We start from the raw sequence: 17,500 nt of genomic DNA, 5'->3' as shown, positions 1-17,500 counted from the left end.
AACCGTTACTATGGCAACAGCACACAGGAAGACATCCATCATCTCCCCCTCCGGCTCCTCCTGACGGGTTAGATAATCCTCCACAGGGACGTGTTCACGTGGTCCTGGATGTCTTGGTGATCCTGGATGTGTTGGTGGTCCTGGATGTGGTGGTGGTCCTGGATGTCTTGGTGGTCCTGGATGTGGTAGTGGTCCTGGATGTGGTAGTGGTCCTGGAGGTGGTGGTGGTCCTGGTCTTGGTGACCCAGGTAAAGACTACTGGTACTTCCATTGAGATAATCATGTTTTAGAACTACAATTCCCATCATGCTTTTGGAGATGCTAGCATAAAGCCTGTATTCTATATGAGACAGACAGTGAGACAGACAGTGAGACAGGTGGACAGTTACCTGTCTGCAGGTAGAGGTCTCCGTTGGTCCTGATGATCCAGGCCGAGTCGTCACTCAGAGCCACGAAGGCTGTTTGCTCCACAGCTTTGTACCAGTGACGTCTTCCTTTAACGGACACTTTGGCACAAGCAAACGCCGTCATGCTCTTCTGCTCCACCTTCCACAGCAGGTTACCTGATGGAGGTAGCAACAGTTAGCATCCTGCTAATGCTACATACACCTGGAACCAGCAGGTTACCTGATGGAGGTAGCAACAGTTAGCATCCTGCTAATGCTACATACACCTGGAACCAGCAGATTACCTGATGGAGGTAGCAACAGTTAGCATCCTGCTAATGCTACATACACCTGGAACCAGCAGGTTACCTGATGGAGGTAGCAACAGTTAGCATCCTGCTAATGCTACATACACCTGGAACCAGCAGATTACCTGATGGAGGTAGCAACAGTTAGCATCCTGCTAATGCTACATACACCTGGAACCAGCAGGTTACCTGATGGAGGTAGCAACAGTTAGCATCCTGCTAATGCTACATACACCTGGAACCAGCAGATTACCTGATGGAGGTAGCAACAGTTAGCATCCTGCTAATGCTACATACACCTGGAACCAGCAGATTACCTGATGGAGGTAGCAACAGTTAGCATCCTGCTAATGCTACATACACCTGTAACCAGCAGGTTACCTGATGGAGGTAGCAACAGTTAGCATCCTGCTAATGCTACATACACCTGGAACCAGCAGGTTACCTGATGGAGGTAGCAACAGTTAGCATCCTGCTAATGCTACATACACCTGTACACAGCAGCTCACCTGAGGGTGACAACGCCACCTGGTGGACGTTGTCTTCAAAGCGCTGCCAGTTGAGCCCAGTTTCAGGCAGACCGCTGCAAAACAGTCCTCCTTTAAAGTCCAGACACCACACATACCTGAAACACACATGTCACCTGTAAGACAACTGTCAGTCACCTGTAAGACACATTGTGATGGAATTTTCCATCAATTCCTCTCTTATTGGTAGAAAGGTCAGAGTGTTTGTCAGAGTGTCCCTCTGTTGACATTATTGGGTTGGAGTCCTGTCTAGAGGAGCCACCGTTATCTGTACAGCTGTGCCTGTAGTGGAGACCGTAGAGCCAGTCGCTAGGGCAACCAGGGTCAGAGATGCCAGAGGAATGAAGTAAGTCAAAACATGATAAGGGGTAAGACACTGAGCACCAGGGAGGAAGGGCAGAGTTGGGAGGCCTTCACGCAGAGAGCACCTCAATGTGGAGACCTGACAATTGCTCCTTGATCAAGCTTCAATAAACCTTCTTTGTAAGACATCATCAGCTCCGGGACCTCTTCCTTCCTAAGTTAACTTGTGTATCAATTATTCCATCACACACATTACCTGAACATACAGGCCATACTTTAGTCACCTGAGAGTCCACTGACCACCCACCTGTCAGTCACCTGCAGGCTCAGTATTCCACATCCTGGTCCCGAGTATCCCATCCAGCTCTCTGCCAACTACAAAGAGGCAAAATAGAAGAGTAAAGACAAAACAAGTTTCCTGACAGACTCACCTGGTCAGGTTTGTGTTTGTCTCACCTGGTCAGGTTTGTGTGTCTCACCTGGTCAGGTTTGTGTTTGTCTCACCTGGTCAGGTTTGTGTGTCTCACCTGGTCAGGTTTATGTGTCTCACCTGGTCAGGTTTGTTAGTGTCTCACCTGGTCAGGTTTGTGTCTCACCTGGTCAGGTTTATGTGTCTCACCTGGTCAGGTTTATGTGTCACACCTGGTCAGGTTTGTTAGTGTCTCACCTGGTCAGGTTTGTGTGTCTCACCTGGTCAGGTTTATGTGTCACACCAGGTCAGGTTTATGTGTCTCACCTGGTCAGGTTTGTTAGTGTCTCACCTGGTCAGGTTTATGTGTCTCACCTGGTCAGGTTTGTTAGTGTCTCACCTGGTCAGGTTTGTGTGTCTCACCTGGTCAGGTTTATGTGTCTCACCTGGTCAGGTTTGTTAGTGTCTCACCTGGTCAGGTTTATGTGTCTCACCTGGTCAGGTCTGTGTGTCTCACCTGGTCAGGTTTATGTGTCACACCAGGTCAGGTTTATGTGTCTCACCTGGTCAGGTTTGTTAGTGTCTCACCTGGTCAGGTTTATGTGTCTCACCTGGTCAGGTTTGTTAGTGTCTCACCTGGTCAGGTTTATGTGTCTCACCTGGTCAGGTTTGTGTGTCTCACCTGGTCAGGTTTATGTGTCACACCAGGTCAGGTTTATGTGTCTCACCTGGTCAGGTTTGTTAGTGTCTCACCTGGTCAGGTTTATGTGTCTCACCTGGTCAGGTTTGTTAGTGTCTCACCTGGTCAGGTTTATGTGTCTCACCTGGTCAGGTTTGTTAGTGTCTCACCTGGTCAGGTTTGTGTGTCTCACCTGGTCAGGTTTATGTGTCTCACCTGGTCAGGTTTATGTGTCACACCTGGTCAGGTTTATGTGTCACACCTGGTCAGGTTTGTTAGTGTCTCACCTGGTCAGGTTTGTTAGTCTCTCACCTGGTCAGGTTTATGTGTCTCACCAGGTCAGGTTTGTGTTTGTCTCACCTGGTCATGGTTTGTGTTTGTCTCAACTGGTCAGGTTTATGTGTCTCACCTGGTCAGGTTTATGTGTCTCACCTGGTCAGGTTTATGTGTCTCACCTGGTCAGGTCTGTGTGTCTCACTTGGTCAGGTCTGTGTGTCTCACCTGGTCAGGTTTGTGTGTCTCACCTGGTCAGGTTTGTGTTTGTCTCACCTGGTCAGGTTTATGTGTCTCACCTGGTCAGGTTTGTGTTTGTCTCACCTGGTCATGGTTTGTGTTTGTCTCAACTGGTCAGGTTTATGTGTCTCACCTGGTCAGGTTTATGTGTCTCACCTGGTCAGGTTTATGTGTCTCACCTGGTCAGGTCTGTGTGTCTCACTTGGTCAGGTCTGTGTGTCTCACCTGGTCAGTTCTGTGTTTGTCTCACCTGGTCAGGTTTGTGTGTCTCACCTGGTCAGTTCTGTGTTTGTCTCACCTGGTCAGGTTTGTGTGTCTCACCTGGTCAGTTCTGTGTTTGTCTCACCTGGTCAGGTTTGTGTGTCTCACCTGGTCAGGTTTGTGTGTGTCTCTGCTGGTCAGGTTTATGTGTCTCACCTGGTCAGGTTTATGTGTCTCACCTGGTCAGGTTTGTGTGTCTCACCTGGTCAGGTTTGTGTGTGTCTCACCTGGTCAGGTTTGTGTGTGTCTCACCTGGTCAGGTTTGTGTATGTCTCTGTCCTGAGCGTCCTGGTCCATCAGTCGGTCTGTTGTCTTCTCTGTCTGATCAGATGGACAGTTGAGGACGTCCTCACCGCTGCCAGAAAGGAGCAGACTGTGACAGTAGAAGTCTCCGTCTTCATCACTGGACATACTGGGTTTTCTGTCCAGATTGGACACAGTGGAGTAAAACATCTGGTCTGACAGACCAGGAGGGGGCGCCAGGTCCTCATCCTGTCAGCAAACACAGAGGAAACAGTTGTAGAGGTCTGGGGACTATTTGTAGAGGTCTGGGGACTAGTTGTAGAGGTCTGGGGACTAGTTGTAGAGGTCTGGGGACTATTTGTAGAGGTCTGGGGACTAGTTGTAGAGGTCTGGGGACTATTTGTAGAGGTCTGGGGACTAGTTGTAGAGGTCTGGGGACTAGTTGTAGAGGTCTGGGGACTAGTTGTAGAGGTCTGGGGACTATTTGTAGAGGTTTGGGGACTAGTTGTAGAGGTCTGAGGACTAGTTGTAGAGGTCTGAGGACTAGTTGTAGAGGTCTAGGGACTATTTGTAGAGGTCTGGGGACTATATGTAGAGGTCTAGGGACTATTTGTAGAGGTCTAGGGACTAGTTGTAGAGGTCTGGGGACTATATGTAGAGGTCTGGGGACTATATGTAGAGGTCTGGGGACTAGTTGTAGAGGTCTAGGGACTATTTGTAGAGGTCTGGGGACTATATGTAGAGGTCTGGGGACTATTTGTAGAGGTCTAGGGACTATTTGTAGAGGTCTAGGGACTATTTGTAGAGGTCTGGGGACTAGTTGTAGAGGTCTGGGGACTATTTGTAGAGGTCTGGGGACTAAATGTAGAGGTCTAGGGACTATTTGTAGAGGTCTGGGGACTATTTGTAGAGGTCTAGGGACTATTTGTAGAGGTCTGGGGACTAGTTATAGAGGTCTGGGGACTAGTTGTAGAGGTCTAGGGACTATATGTAGAGGTCTGGGGACTAGTTGTAGAGGTCTAGGGACTAGTTGTAGAGGTCTGGGGACTAGTTGTAGAGGTCTGGGGACTAGTTGTAGAGGTCTGGGGACTATTTGTAGAGGTCTGGGGACTATATGTAGAGGTCTAGGGACTATTTGTAGAGGTCTGGGGACTATATGTAGAGGTCTAGGGACTATTTGTAGAGGTCTGGGGACTAGTTGTAGAAGTCTGAGGACTAGTTGTAGAGGTCTGGGGACTAGTTGTAGAGGTCTGGGGACTAGTTGTAGAAGTCTGAGGACTAGTTGAAGAGGTCTGGGGACTAGTTGTAGAGGTCTGGGGACTAGTTGTAGAGGTCTGGGGAATAGTTGCAGAGGTCTGGGGACTAGTTGTAGAGGTCTAGGGAATAGTTGCAGAGGTCTGGGGACTAGTTGTAGAAGTCTGAGGACTAGTTGAAGAGGTCTGGGGACTAGTTGTAGAGGTCTGGGGACTAGTTGAAGAGGTCTAGGGACTAGTTGTAGAGGTCTGGGGACTAGTTGTAGAAGTCTGAGGACTAGTTGAAGAGGTCTGGGGACTAGTTGTAGAGGTCTGGGGACTATTTGTAGAGGTCTGGGGACTAGTTGTAGAGGTCTAGGGACTATTTGAAGAGGTCTAGGGACTAGTTGAAGAGGTTTAGGGACTAGTTGTAGAGGTCTGGGGACTAGTTGAAGAGGTCTAGGGACTAGTTGAAGAGGTTTAGGGACTAGTTTGGGACTAGTTGAAGAGGTCTAGGGACTATTTGTAGAGGTCTGGGGACTAGTTGTAGAGGTCTGGGGACTAGTTGAAGAGGTCTAGGGACTAGTTGAAGAGGTTTAGGGACTAGTTGTAGAGGTCTGGGGACTAGTTGAAGAGGTCTAGGGACTAGTTGAAGAGGTTTAGGGACTAGTTTGGGACTAGTTGAAGAGGTCTAGGGACTATTTGTAGAGGTCTGGGGACTAGTTGTAGAGGTCTAGGGACTATTTGTAGAGGTCTGGGGACTAGTTGTAGAGGTCTAGGGACTATTTGTAGAGGTCTGGGGACTATTTTTAGAGGTCTGGGGACTATTTGTAGAGGTCTGGGGACTAGTTATAGAGGTCTGGGGACTAGTTGTAGAGGTCTAGGGACTATATGTAGAGGTCTGGGGACTAGTTGTAGAGGTCTAGGGACTAGTTGTAGAGGTCTGGGGACTAGTTGTAGAGGTCTGGGGACTAGTTGTAGAGGTCTGGGGACTATATGTAGAGGTCTAGGGACTATTTGTAGAGGTCTGGGGACTATTTGTAGAGGTCTAGGGACTATTTGTAGAGGTCTAGGGACTATTTGTAGAGGTCTAGGGACTATTTGTAGATGTCTGGGGACTATTTGTAGAGGTCTAGGGACTATTTGTAGAGGTCTAGGGACTATTTGTAGAGGTCTGGGGACTATTTGTAGAGGTCTAGGGACTATTTGTAGAGGTCTAGGGACTATTTGTAGAGGTCTAGGGACTATTTGTAGAGGTCTGGGGACTAGTTGTAGAGGTCTGGGGACTATTTGTAGAGGTCTAGGGACTATTTGTAGAGGTCTGGGGACTAGTTGTAGAAGTCTGAGGACTAGTTGTAGAGGTCTGGGGACTAGTTGTAGAGGTCTGGGGACTAGTTGTAGAAGTCTGAGGACTAGTTGAAGAGGTCTGGGGACTAGTTGTAGAGGTCTAGGGAATAGTTGCAGAGGTCTGGGGACTAGTTGTAGAAGTCTGAGGACTAGTTGAAGAGGTCTGGGGACTAGTTGTAGAGGTCTGGGGACTAGTTGAAGAGGTCTAGGGACTAGTTGAAGAGGTTTAGGGACTAGTTTGGGACTAGTTGAAGAGGTCTAGGGACTATTTGTAGAGGTCTGGGGACTAGTTGTAGAGGTCTGGGGACTAGTTGAAGAGGTCTAGGGACTAGTTGAAGAGGTTTAGGGACTAGTTGTAGAGGTCTGGGGACTAGTTGAAGAGGTCTAGGGACTAGTTGAAGAGGTTTAGGGACTAGTTTGGGACTAGTTGAAGAGGTCTAGGGACTATTTGTAGAGGTCTGGGGACTAGTTGTAGAGGTCTAGGGACTATTTGTAGAGGTCTGGGGACTAGTTGTAGAGGTCTAGGGACTATTTGTAAAGGTCTGGGGACTAGTTGTAGAGGTCTAGGGACTATTTGTAGAGGTCTAGGGACTATTTGTAGAGGTCTGGGGACTAGTTGTAGAGGTCTAGGGACTATTTGTAGAGGTCTGGGGACTAGTTGTAGAGGTCTAGGGACTATTTGTAGAGGTCTGGGGACTATTTGTAGAGGTCTGGGGACTATTTGTAGAGGTCTGGGGACTATTTTTAGAGGTCTGGGGACTAGTTATAGAGGTCTGGGGACTAGTTGTAGAGGTCTAGGGACTATATGTAGAGGTCTGGGGACTAGTTGTAGAGGTCTAGGGACTAGTTGTAGAGGTCTGGGGACTAGTTGTAGAGGTCTGGGGACTATTTGTAGAGGTCTGGGGACTATATGTAGAGGTCTAGGGACTATTTGTAGAGGTCTGGGGACTATTTGTAGAGGTCTAGGGACTATTTGTAGAGGTCTGGGGACTATTTGTAGAGGTCTAGGGACTATTTGTAGAGGTCTAGGGACTATTTGTAGAGGTCTAGGGACTATTTGTAGAGGTCTGGGGACTATTTGTAGAGGTCTAGGGACTATTTGTAGAGGTCTAGGGACTATTTGTAGAGGTCTGGGGACTATTTGTAGAGGTCTAGGGACTATTTGTAGAGGTCTGGGGACTAGTTGTAGAGGTCTGGGGACTATTTGTAGAGGTCTGGGGACTAGTTGTAGAGGTCTGGGGACTATTTGTAGAGGTCTGGGGACTATTTGCAGATGTCTGGGGACTAGTTGGGGACTAGTTGTAGAGGTCTAGGGACTAGTTGTAGAGGTCTGAGGACTAGTTGTAGAAGTCTGGGGACTATTTGTAGAGGTCTGGGGACTATATGTAGAGGTCTAGGGACTATTTGTAGAGGTCTGGGGACTATTTGTAGAGGTCTAGGGACTATTTGTAGAGGTCTGGGGACTATTTGTAGAGGTCTAGGGACTATTTGTAGAGGTCTGGGGACTATTTGTAGAGGTCTAGGGACTATTTGTAGAGGTCTGGGGACTAGTTGTAGAGGTCTGGGGACTATTTGTAGAGGTCTGGGGACTAGTTGTAGAGGTCTGGGGACTAGTTGTAGAGGTCTAGGGACTATTTGTAGAGGTCTGGGGACTATTTGTAGAGGTCTGGGGACTATTTGCAGACGTCTGGGGACTAGTTGGGGACTAGTTGTAGAGGTCTAGGGACTAGTTGTAGAGGTCTGAGGACTAGTTGTAGAAGTCTGAGGACTAGTTGTAGAGGTCTGGGGACTAGTTGTAGAGGTCTGGGGACTAGTTGTAGAGGTCTGGGGACTAGTTGTAGAGGTCTGGGGACTAGTTGTAGAAGTCTGAGGACTAGTTGTAGAGGTCTGGGGACTAGTTGTAGAGGTCTGGGGACTAGTTGTAGAAGTCTGAGGACTAGTTGAAGAGGTCTGGGGACTAGTTGTAGAGGTCTAGGGACTATTTGTAGAGGTCTAGGGACTATTTGTAGAGGTCTGGGGACTAGTTGTAGAGGTCTAGGGACTATTTGTAGAGGTCTAGGGACTATTTGTAGAGGTCTGGGGACTATTTGTAGAGGTCTAGGGACTATTTGTAGAGGTCTAGGGACTATTTGTAGAGGTCTGGGGACTAGTTGTAGAGGTCTGGGGACTATTTGTAGAGGTCTGGGGACTAGTTGTAGAGGTCTGGGGACTATTTGTAGAGGTCTGGGGACTATTTGTAGAGGTCTGGGGACTATTTGCAGACGTCTGGGGACTAGTTGGGGACTAGTTGTAGAGGTCTAGGGACTAGTTGTAGAGGTCTGAGGACTAGTTGTAGAAGTCTGGGGACTATTTGTAGAGGTCTGGGGACTATATGTAGAGGTCTAGGGACTATTTGTAGAGGTCTGGGGACTATTTGTAGAGGTCTAGGGACTATTTGTAGAGGTCTAGGGACTATTTGTAGAGGTCTAGGGACTATTTGTAGAGGTCTAGGGACTATTTGTAGAGGTCTGGGGACTATTTGTAGAGGTCTAGGGACTATTTGTAGAGGTCTGGGGACTATTTGTAGAGGTCTAGGGACTATTTGTAGAGGTCTGGGGACTATTTGTAGAGGTCTAGGGACTATTTGTAGAGGTCTAGGGACTATTTGTAGAGGTCTGGGGACTAGTTGTAGAGGTCTGGGGACTATTTGTAGAGGTCTGGGGACTAGTTGTAGAGGTCTGGGGACTAGTTGTAGAGGTCTAGGGACTATTTGTAGAGGTCTGGGGACTATTTGTAGAGGTCTGGGGACTATTTGTAGAGGTCTGGGGACTATTTGCAGACGTCTGGGGACTAGTTGGGGACTAGTTGTAGAGGTCTAGGGACTAGTTGTAGAGGTCTGAGGACTAGTTGTAGAAGTCTGAGGACTAGTTGTAGAGGTCTGGGGACTAGTTGTAGAGGTCTGGGGACTAGTTGTAGAGGTCTGGGGACTAGTTGTAGAGGTCTGGGGACTAGTTGTAGAAGTCTGAGGACTAGTTGTAGAGGTCTGGGGACTAGTTGTAGAGGTCTGGGGACTAGTTGTAGAAGTCTGAGGACTAGTTGAAGAGGTCTGGGGACTAGTTGTAGAGGTCTGGGGACTAGTTGTAGAAGTCTGAGGACTAGTTGAAGAGGTCTGGGGACTAGTTGTAGAGGTCTGGGGACTAGTTGAAGAGGTCTAGGGACTAGTTGAAGAGGTTTAGGGACTAGTTTGGGACTAGTTGAAGAGGTCTAGGGACTATTTGTAGAGGTCTGGGGACTAGTTGTAGAGGTCTGGGGACTAGTTGAAGAGGTCTAGGGACTAGTTGAAGAGGTTTAGGGACTAGTTGTAGAGGTCTGGGGACTAGTTGAAGAGGTCTAGGGACTAGTTGAAGAGGTTTAGGGACTAGTTTGGGACTAGTTGAAGAGGTCTAGGGACTATTTGTAGAGGTCTGGGGACTAGTTGTAGAGGTCTAGGGACTATTTGTAGAGGTCTGGGGACTAGTTGTAGAGGTCTAGGGACTATTTGTAGAGGTCTGGGGACTAGTTGTAGAGGTCTAGGGACTATTTGTAGAGGTCTAGGGACTATTTGTAGAGGTCTGGGGACTAGTTGTAGAGGTCTAGGGACTATTTGTAGAGGTCTGGGGACTAGTTGTAGAGGTCTAGGGACTATTTGTAGAGGTCTAGGGACTATTTGTAGAGGTCTGGGGACTAGTTGTAGAGGTCTAGGGACTATTTGTAGAGGTCTGGGGACTAGTTGTAGAGGTCTAGGGACTATTTGTAGAGGTCTGGGGACTATTTTTAGAGGTCTGGGGACTATTTGTAGAGGTCTGGGGACTAGTTGTAGAGGTCTAGGGACTATTTGTAGAGGTCTAGGGACTATTTGTAGAGGTCTGGGGACTAGTTGTAGAGGTCTAGGGACTATTTGTAGAGGTCTGGGGACTAGTTGTAGAGGTCTAGGGACTATTTGTAGAGGTCTGGGGACTATTTTTAGAGGTCTGGGGACTAGTTATAGAGGTCTGGGGACTAGTTGTAGAGGTCTAGGGACTATATGTAGAGGTCTGGGGACTAGTTGTAGAGGTCTAGGGACTAGTTGTAGAGGTCTGGGGACTAGTTGTAGAGGTCTGGGGACTAGTTGTAGAGGTCTGGGGACTAGTTGTAGAGGTCTAGGGACTAGTTGAAGAGGTCTAGGGACTAGTTGCAGAGGTTTAGGGACTAGTTGGGGACTAGTTACTGAGGACTAGGGACTAGTCTCAGAGGTCTAACTGGCCTGATCTTCACAGGTATTTAGACCGCGGGGGGAACCTGGCTTGGACCTGTCCTCAGAGACCTGATAGTCACACGTGTTTATATTCATGTCCAGAACAGGGTTAGGGTTAGGGACCTCCAGCATCATCACCTCCTCCTTCTCTTCTGGTCCAATCAGAGGGCTCAGAAACTCATCCTCCTGCTCCTCCATTGGCTGCTGCTCCCGTCTGTCCTCCTCCTCGGTGTTGTGCATGTAGGAGAAGGTGCACTCCAGCAGCAGATCCACGTTCGGGGTCGGGGGGACGACCTCTGCATCTGCACCGGGACCAGAGGCTTTCCGCCGGTTCTCCAGACCCTGGAGGAGCAGGGAGCCTGGAGGGAGCAGGGAGCTGGGACAAGAACACAAGGATGAGACAGACAGCTCAGTGGGGAGCAGGACACGAGGATGAGACACTGGTCTTGAGTTACTAACCCAGACTCCACCTCCACCCCTGCCTCCTGTGAGTCCGTCAGAGAGTCCTGGATCTGAAGGTCCAGACCGATGAGGGAGGCTCCGTCACTCAGAGGAGTTCCACTTCCACCGTCGCTACAGCTGCCGTCCTGGACTACAAACATGGAGTCTGAACAGCTGCTCTCAGAGAGGCGGTTCCCACTGCTGCTGTCTGAGGACGGAGACACGGAGACGACAGAGACAGTGAGACAGTGAGACAGTGAGACAGTGAGACACAGAGACAGACAGACAGGGACAGTGAGACGACAGAGACAGTGAGACGACAGAGACAGAGAGACAGACGCAGTGAGACACAGACGCAGTGAGACACAGAGACAGTGAGACACAGAGACAGTGAGACACAGAGACAGACAGACAGGGACAGTGAGACGACAGAGACAGTGAGACGACAGAGACAGAGAGACAGACGCAGTGAGACACAGACGCAGTGAGACACAGAGACAGTGAGACACAGAGACAGTGAGACACAGAGACAGACAGACAGGGACAGTGAGACGACAGAGACAGTGAGACGACAGAGACAGTGAGACACAGAGACAGTGAGAGACAGAGACAGTGAGACACAGAGACAGAGAGACAGAGAGACAGAGACAGTGAGACAGTGAGACAGTGAGACACAGAGACAGTGAGACACAGAGACAGTGAGACACAGAGACAGTGAGACACAGAGACAGAGAGACAGAGAGACAGAGACAGTGAGACAGAGAGACAGAGAGACAGAGACAGTGAGACACAGAGACACAGAGACAGTGAGACGACAGTGAGACAGTGAGACACAGAGACAGTGAGACACAGAGACAGAGAGACAGAGAGACAGAGACAGTGAGACAGTGAGACAGTGAGACAGTGAGACACAGAGACAGAGAGACACAGAGACAGTGAGACACAGAGACAGAGAGACAGAGAGACAGAGAGACAGAGACAGTGAGACAGACGCAGTGAGACACAGACGCAATGAGACACAGAGACAGTGAGACACAGAGACAGTGAGACACAGAGACAGTGAGACGACAGAGACAGTGAGACACAGAGACAGTGAGACAGAGAAACAGAGACAGTGAGACACAGAGACAGAGACAGTGAGACAGAGAAACAGAGACAGTGAGACACAGAGACAGTGAGATACAGAGACAGAGACAGTGAGACACAGAGACACAGAGACAGTGAGACAGTGAGACACAGAGACAGTGAGACAGAGAAACAGAGACAGTGAGACACAGAGACAGTGAGATACAGAGACAGAGACAGTGAGACACAGAGACACAGAGACAGTGAGACACAGAGACACAGAGACAGTGAGACACAGAGACACAGAGACAGTGAGACACAGAGACAGTGTGACACAGAGACAGTGAGACACAGAGACAGTGAGACAGAGAGACAGAGACAGTGAGACAGAGACAGTGTGACACAGAGACAGTGAGACACAGAGACAGTGAGACACAGAGACAGTGAGACAGAGACAGTGAGACACAGAGACAGAGACAGTGAGACAGAGAGACAGAGAGACAGAGACAGTGAGACACAGAGACACAGAGACAGAGACAGTGAGACACAGAGACACAGAGACAGAGACAGTGAGACACAGAGACACAGAGACAGAGACAGTGAGACACAGAGACAGTGAGACAGAGAAACAGAGACAGTGAGACACAGAGACAGTGTGACACAGAGACAGTGAGACACAGAGACAGTGAGACAGAGAGACAGAGACAGTGAGACAGAGACAGTGTGACACAGAGACAGTGAGACACAGAGACAGTGAGACACAGAGACAGTGAGACAGAGACAGTGAGACACAGAGACAGAGACAGTGAGACAGAGAGACAGAGAGACAGAGACAGTGAGACACAGAGACACAGAGACAGAGACAGTGAGACACAGAGACACAGAGACAGTGAGACGACAGTGAGACAGTGAGACACAGAGACAGTGAGACACAGAGACAGAGAGACAGAGAGACAGAGACAGTGAGACAGTGAGACAGTGAGACACAGAGACAGAGAGACACAGAGACAGTGAGACAGTGAGACACAGAGACAGAGAGACACAGAGACAGTGAGACACAGAGACAGAGAGACAGAGAGACAGAGAGACAGAGACAGTGAGACAGACGCAGTGAGACACAGACGCAATGAGACACAGAGACAGTGAGACACAGAGACAGTGAGACACAGAGACAGTGAGACAGTGAGACACAGAGACAGTGAGACACAGAGACAGTGAGACAGAGAAACAGAGACAGTGAGACACAGAGACAGAGACAGTGAGACAGAGAAACAGAGACAGTGAGACACAGAGACAGTGTGACACAGAGACACAGAGACAGTGAGACAGTGAGACACAGAGACAGTGAGACAGAGAAACAGAGACAGTGAGACACAGAGACAGTGAGACACAGAGACAGAGACAGTGAGACACAGAGACAGTGAGACAGAGAAACAGAGACAGTGAGACACAGAGACAGTGAGACACAGAGACAGAGACAGTGAGACAGAGAAACAGAGACAGTGAGACACAGAGACAGTGAGACAGAGAAACAGAGACAGTGAGACACAGAGACAGTGAGACACAGAGACAGTGAGATACAGAGACAGAGACAGTGAGACACAGAGACACAGAGACAGTGAGACAGAGAAACAGAGACAGTGAGACACAGAGACAGTGTGACACAGAGACAGTGAGACACAGAGACAGTGAGACACAGACAGTGAGACAGAGAAACAGAGACAGTGAGACACAGAGACAGTGTGACACAGAGACAGTGAGACACAGAGACAGTGAGACAGAGACAGTGAGACACAGAGACAGAGACAGTGAGACACAGAGACAGAGAGACACAGAGACAGTGTGACACAGAGACAGTGAGACACAGAGACAGAGACAGTGAGAAACAGAGACAGAGAGACACAGAGACAGTGTGACACAGAGACAGTGAGACACAGAGACAGAGACAGTGAGACAGAGACAGTGAGACACAGACAGTGAGACACAGAGACAGAGAGACACAGAGACAGAGAGACACAGAGACAGAGAGACACAGAGACAGTGAGACACAGAGACAGTGAGACACAGAGACAGAGACACAGAGACAGTGAGACACAGAGACAGTGAGACAGAGACAGTGAGACACAGAGACAGTGAGACACAGAGACAGTGAGACACAGAGACAGTGAGACACAGAGACAGAGACAGTGAGACAGAGACAGTGAGACACAGACAGTGAGACACAGAGACAGAGAGACACAGAGACAGTGTGACACAGAGACAGTGAGACACAGAGACAGAGACAGTGAGACAGAGACAGTGAGACACAGACAGTGAGACACAGAGACAGAGAGACACAGAGACAGTGAGACACAGAGACAGTGAGACACAGAGACAGAGACACAGAGACAGTGAGACACAGAGACAGTGAGACAGAGACAGTGAGACACAGAGACAGTGAGACAGAGACAGTGAGACACAGAGACAGTGAGACACAGAGACAGTGAGACAGAGACAGTGAGACACAGAGACAGTGAGACAGAGAGACATAGACAGTGAGACACAGAGACAGTGAGACAGAGACAGTGAGACACAGAGACAGAGACAGTGAGACACAGAGACAGTAAAGACACAGAGACAGTGAGACAGAGAGACAGTGAGACACAGAGACAGTGAGACACAGACAGTGAGACACAGAGACAGTGAGACACAGAGACAGTGAGACACAGAGACAGTGAGACAGAGACAGTGAGACACAGAGACAGTGAGACGACAGAGACAGTGAGACAGTGAGACACAGAGACAGTGAGACACAGAGACAGTGAGACACAGAGACAGTGAGACAGTGAGACAGTGAGACAGTGAGACAGTGAGACACAGAGACAGTGAGACAGTGAGACAGTGAGACACAGAGACAGTGAGACAGTGAGACACAGAGACAGTGAGACAGAGAGACAGAGAGACAGAGACAGTGAGACAGACGCAGTGAGACACAGACGCAATGAGACACAGAGACAGTGAGACACAGAGACAGTGAGACACAGAGACAGTGAGACAGTGAGACACAGAGACAGTGAGACACAGAGACAGTGAGACAGAGAAACAGAGACAGTGAGACACAGAGACAGAGACAGTGAGACAGAGAAACAGAGACAGTGAGACACAGAGACAGTGTGACACAGAGACACAGAGACAGTGAGACAGTGAGACACAGAGACAGTGAGACAGAGAAACAGAGACAGTGAGACACAGAGACAGTGAGACACAGAGACAGAGACAGTGAGACACAGAGACAGTGAGACAGAGAAACAGAGACAGTGAGACACAGAGACAGTGAGACACAGAGACAGAGACAGTGAGACAGAGAAACAGAGACAGTGAGACACAGAGACAGTGAGACAGAGAAACAGAGACAGTGAGACACAGAGACAGTGAGACACAGAGACAGTGAGATACAGAGACAGAGACAGTGAGACACAGAGACACAGAGACAGTGAGACAGAGAAACAGAGACAGTGAGACACAGAGACAGTGTGACACAGAGACAGTGAGACACAGAGACAGTGAGACACAGAGACAGTGTGACACAGAGACAGTGAGACACAGAGACAGTGAGACACAGACAGTGAGACAGAGAAACAGAGACAGTGAGACACAGAGACAGTGTGACACAGAGACAGTGAGACACAGAGACAGTGAGACAGAGACAGTGAGACACAGAGACAGAGACAGTGAGACACAGAGACAGAGAGACACAGAGACAGTGAGACACAGAGACAGTGAGACACAGAGACAGAGACAGTGAGACAGAGACAGTGAGACACAGACAGTGAGACACAGAGACAGAGAGACACAGAGACAGAGAGACACAGAGACAGAGAGACACAGAGACAGTGAGACACAGAGACAGTGAGACACAGAGACAGAGACACAGAGACAGTGAGACACAGAGACAGTGAGACAGAGACAGTGAGACACAGAGACAGTGAGACACAGAGACAGTGAGACACAGAGACAGTGAGACACAGAGACAGAGACAGTGAGACAGAGACAGTGAGACACAGACAGTGAGACACAGAGACAGAGAGACACAGAGACAGTGTGACACAGAGACAGTGAGACACAGAGACAGAGACAGTGAGACAGAGACAGTGAGACACAGACAGTGAGACACAGAGACAGAGAGACACAGAGACAGAGAGACACAGAGACAGAGAGACACAGAGACAGTGAGACACAGAGACAGTGAGACACAGAGACAGAGACACAGAGACAGTGAGACACAGAGACAGTGAGACAGAGACAGTGAGACACAGAGACAGTGAGACAGAGACAGTGAGACACAGAGACAGTGAGACACAGAGACAGAGACACAGAGACAGTGAGACACAGAGACAGTGAGACAGAGACAGTGAGACACAGAGACAGTGAGACACAGAGACAGTGAGACACAGAGACAGTGAGACACAGAGACAGTGAGACACAGAGACAGTGAGACACAGAGACAGTGAGACACAGAGACAGTGAGACAGAGACAGTGAGACACAGAGACAGTGAGACACAGAGACAGAGACACAGAGACAGTGAGACACAGAGACAGTGAGACAGAGACAGTGAGACACAGAGACAGTGAGACAGAGAGACATAGACAGTGAGACACAGAGACAGTGAGACAGAGACAGTGAGACACAGAGACAGAGACAGTGAGACACAGAGACAGTAAAGACACAGAGACAGTGAGACAGAGAGACAGTGAGACACAGAGACAGTGAGACACAGACAGTGAGACACAGAGACAGTGAGACACAGAGACAGTGAGACACAGAGACAGTGAGACAGAGACAGTGAGACACAGAGACAGTGAGACGACAGAGACAGTGAGACAGTGAGACACAGAGACAGTGAGACACAGAGACAGTGAGACACAGAGACAGTGAGACAGTGAGACAGTGAGACAGTGAGACAGTGAGACACAGAGACAGTGAGACAGTGAGACAGTGAGACACAGAGACAGTGAGACAGTGAGACACAGAGACAGTGAGACACAGAGACAGTGAGACACAGAGACAGTGAGACAGTGAGACAATGAGACAGTGAAATACAGACAGTGAGACAGAGACAGAGAGACAGACGCAGTGAGACACAGACGCAATGAGACACAGAGACAGTGAGACACAGAGACAGTGAGACAGAGACAGAGACAGTGAGACGACAGAGACAGTGAAACACAGAGACAGAGAGACAGTGAGACACAGAGACAGTGAGACGACAGAGACAGTGAGACACAGAGACAGAGAGACAGAGAGACAGTGAGACACAGAGACAGTGTGACACAGAGACAGTGAGACACAGAGACAGTGAGACACAGAGACAGTGAGACACAGAGACAGTGAGACACAGAGACAGTGAGATACAGAGACAGTGAGACACAGAGACAGTGAGACAGTGAGACAGTGAGACACAGAGACAGTGAGACACAGAAACAGTGAGACAGAGACAGTGAGACAGAGAGACAGAGACAGTGAGACAGAGACAGTGAGACAGAGACAGTGAGA

The 17,500-nt window shown here is 49.1% G+C and overlaps 1 protein-coding gene across 4 annotated transcripts in view; it reads right to left on the bottom strand.

The window, feature by feature from the left end:
- The window catches only part of LOC141783712 (tectonin beta-propeller repeat-containing protein 2-like), a 55,644-nt gene that overhangs the window by 20,841 nt on the left and 17,303 nt on the right, over nucleotides 1-17,500 (bottom strand). For all 4 annotated transcript variants that reach the window (XM_074661158.1, XM_074661157.1, XM_074661155.1 and 1 more), the window contains exons 13-18: nucleotides 10,920-11,109; nucleotides 10,599-10,836; nucleotides 3,639-3,878; nucleotides 1,832-1,899; nucleotides 1,204-1,319; nucleotides 390-563 (exon numbers count right to left, since the gene is read on the bottom strand). In XM_074661158.1, coding sequence (XP_074517259.1) covers nucleotides 390-563; nucleotides 1,204-1,319; nucleotides 1,832-1,899; nucleotides 3,639-3,878; nucleotides 10,599-10,836; nucleotides 10,920-11,109 — 1,026 coding nt within the window. The remainder of the gene's footprint in view (nucleotides 1-389; nucleotides 564-1,203; nucleotides 1,320-1,831; nucleotides 1,900-3,638; nucleotides 3,879-10,598; nucleotides 10,837-10,919; nucleotides 11,110-17,500) is intronic.

This window comes from Sebastes fasciatus, chromosome 15 (assembly GCF_043250625.1).
Source record: "Sebastes fasciatus isolate fSebFas1 chromosome 15, fSebFas1.pri, whole genome shotgun sequence".
In the NCBI taxonomy this organism is placed as follows: Eukaryota; Metazoa; Chordata; class Actinopteri; order Perciformes; family Sebastidae; genus Sebastes; species Sebastes fasciatus.
The sequence above is the reverse complement of the archived record's forward strand: the minus strand, read 5'-3'. Positions and strand labels throughout refer to the sequence as shown.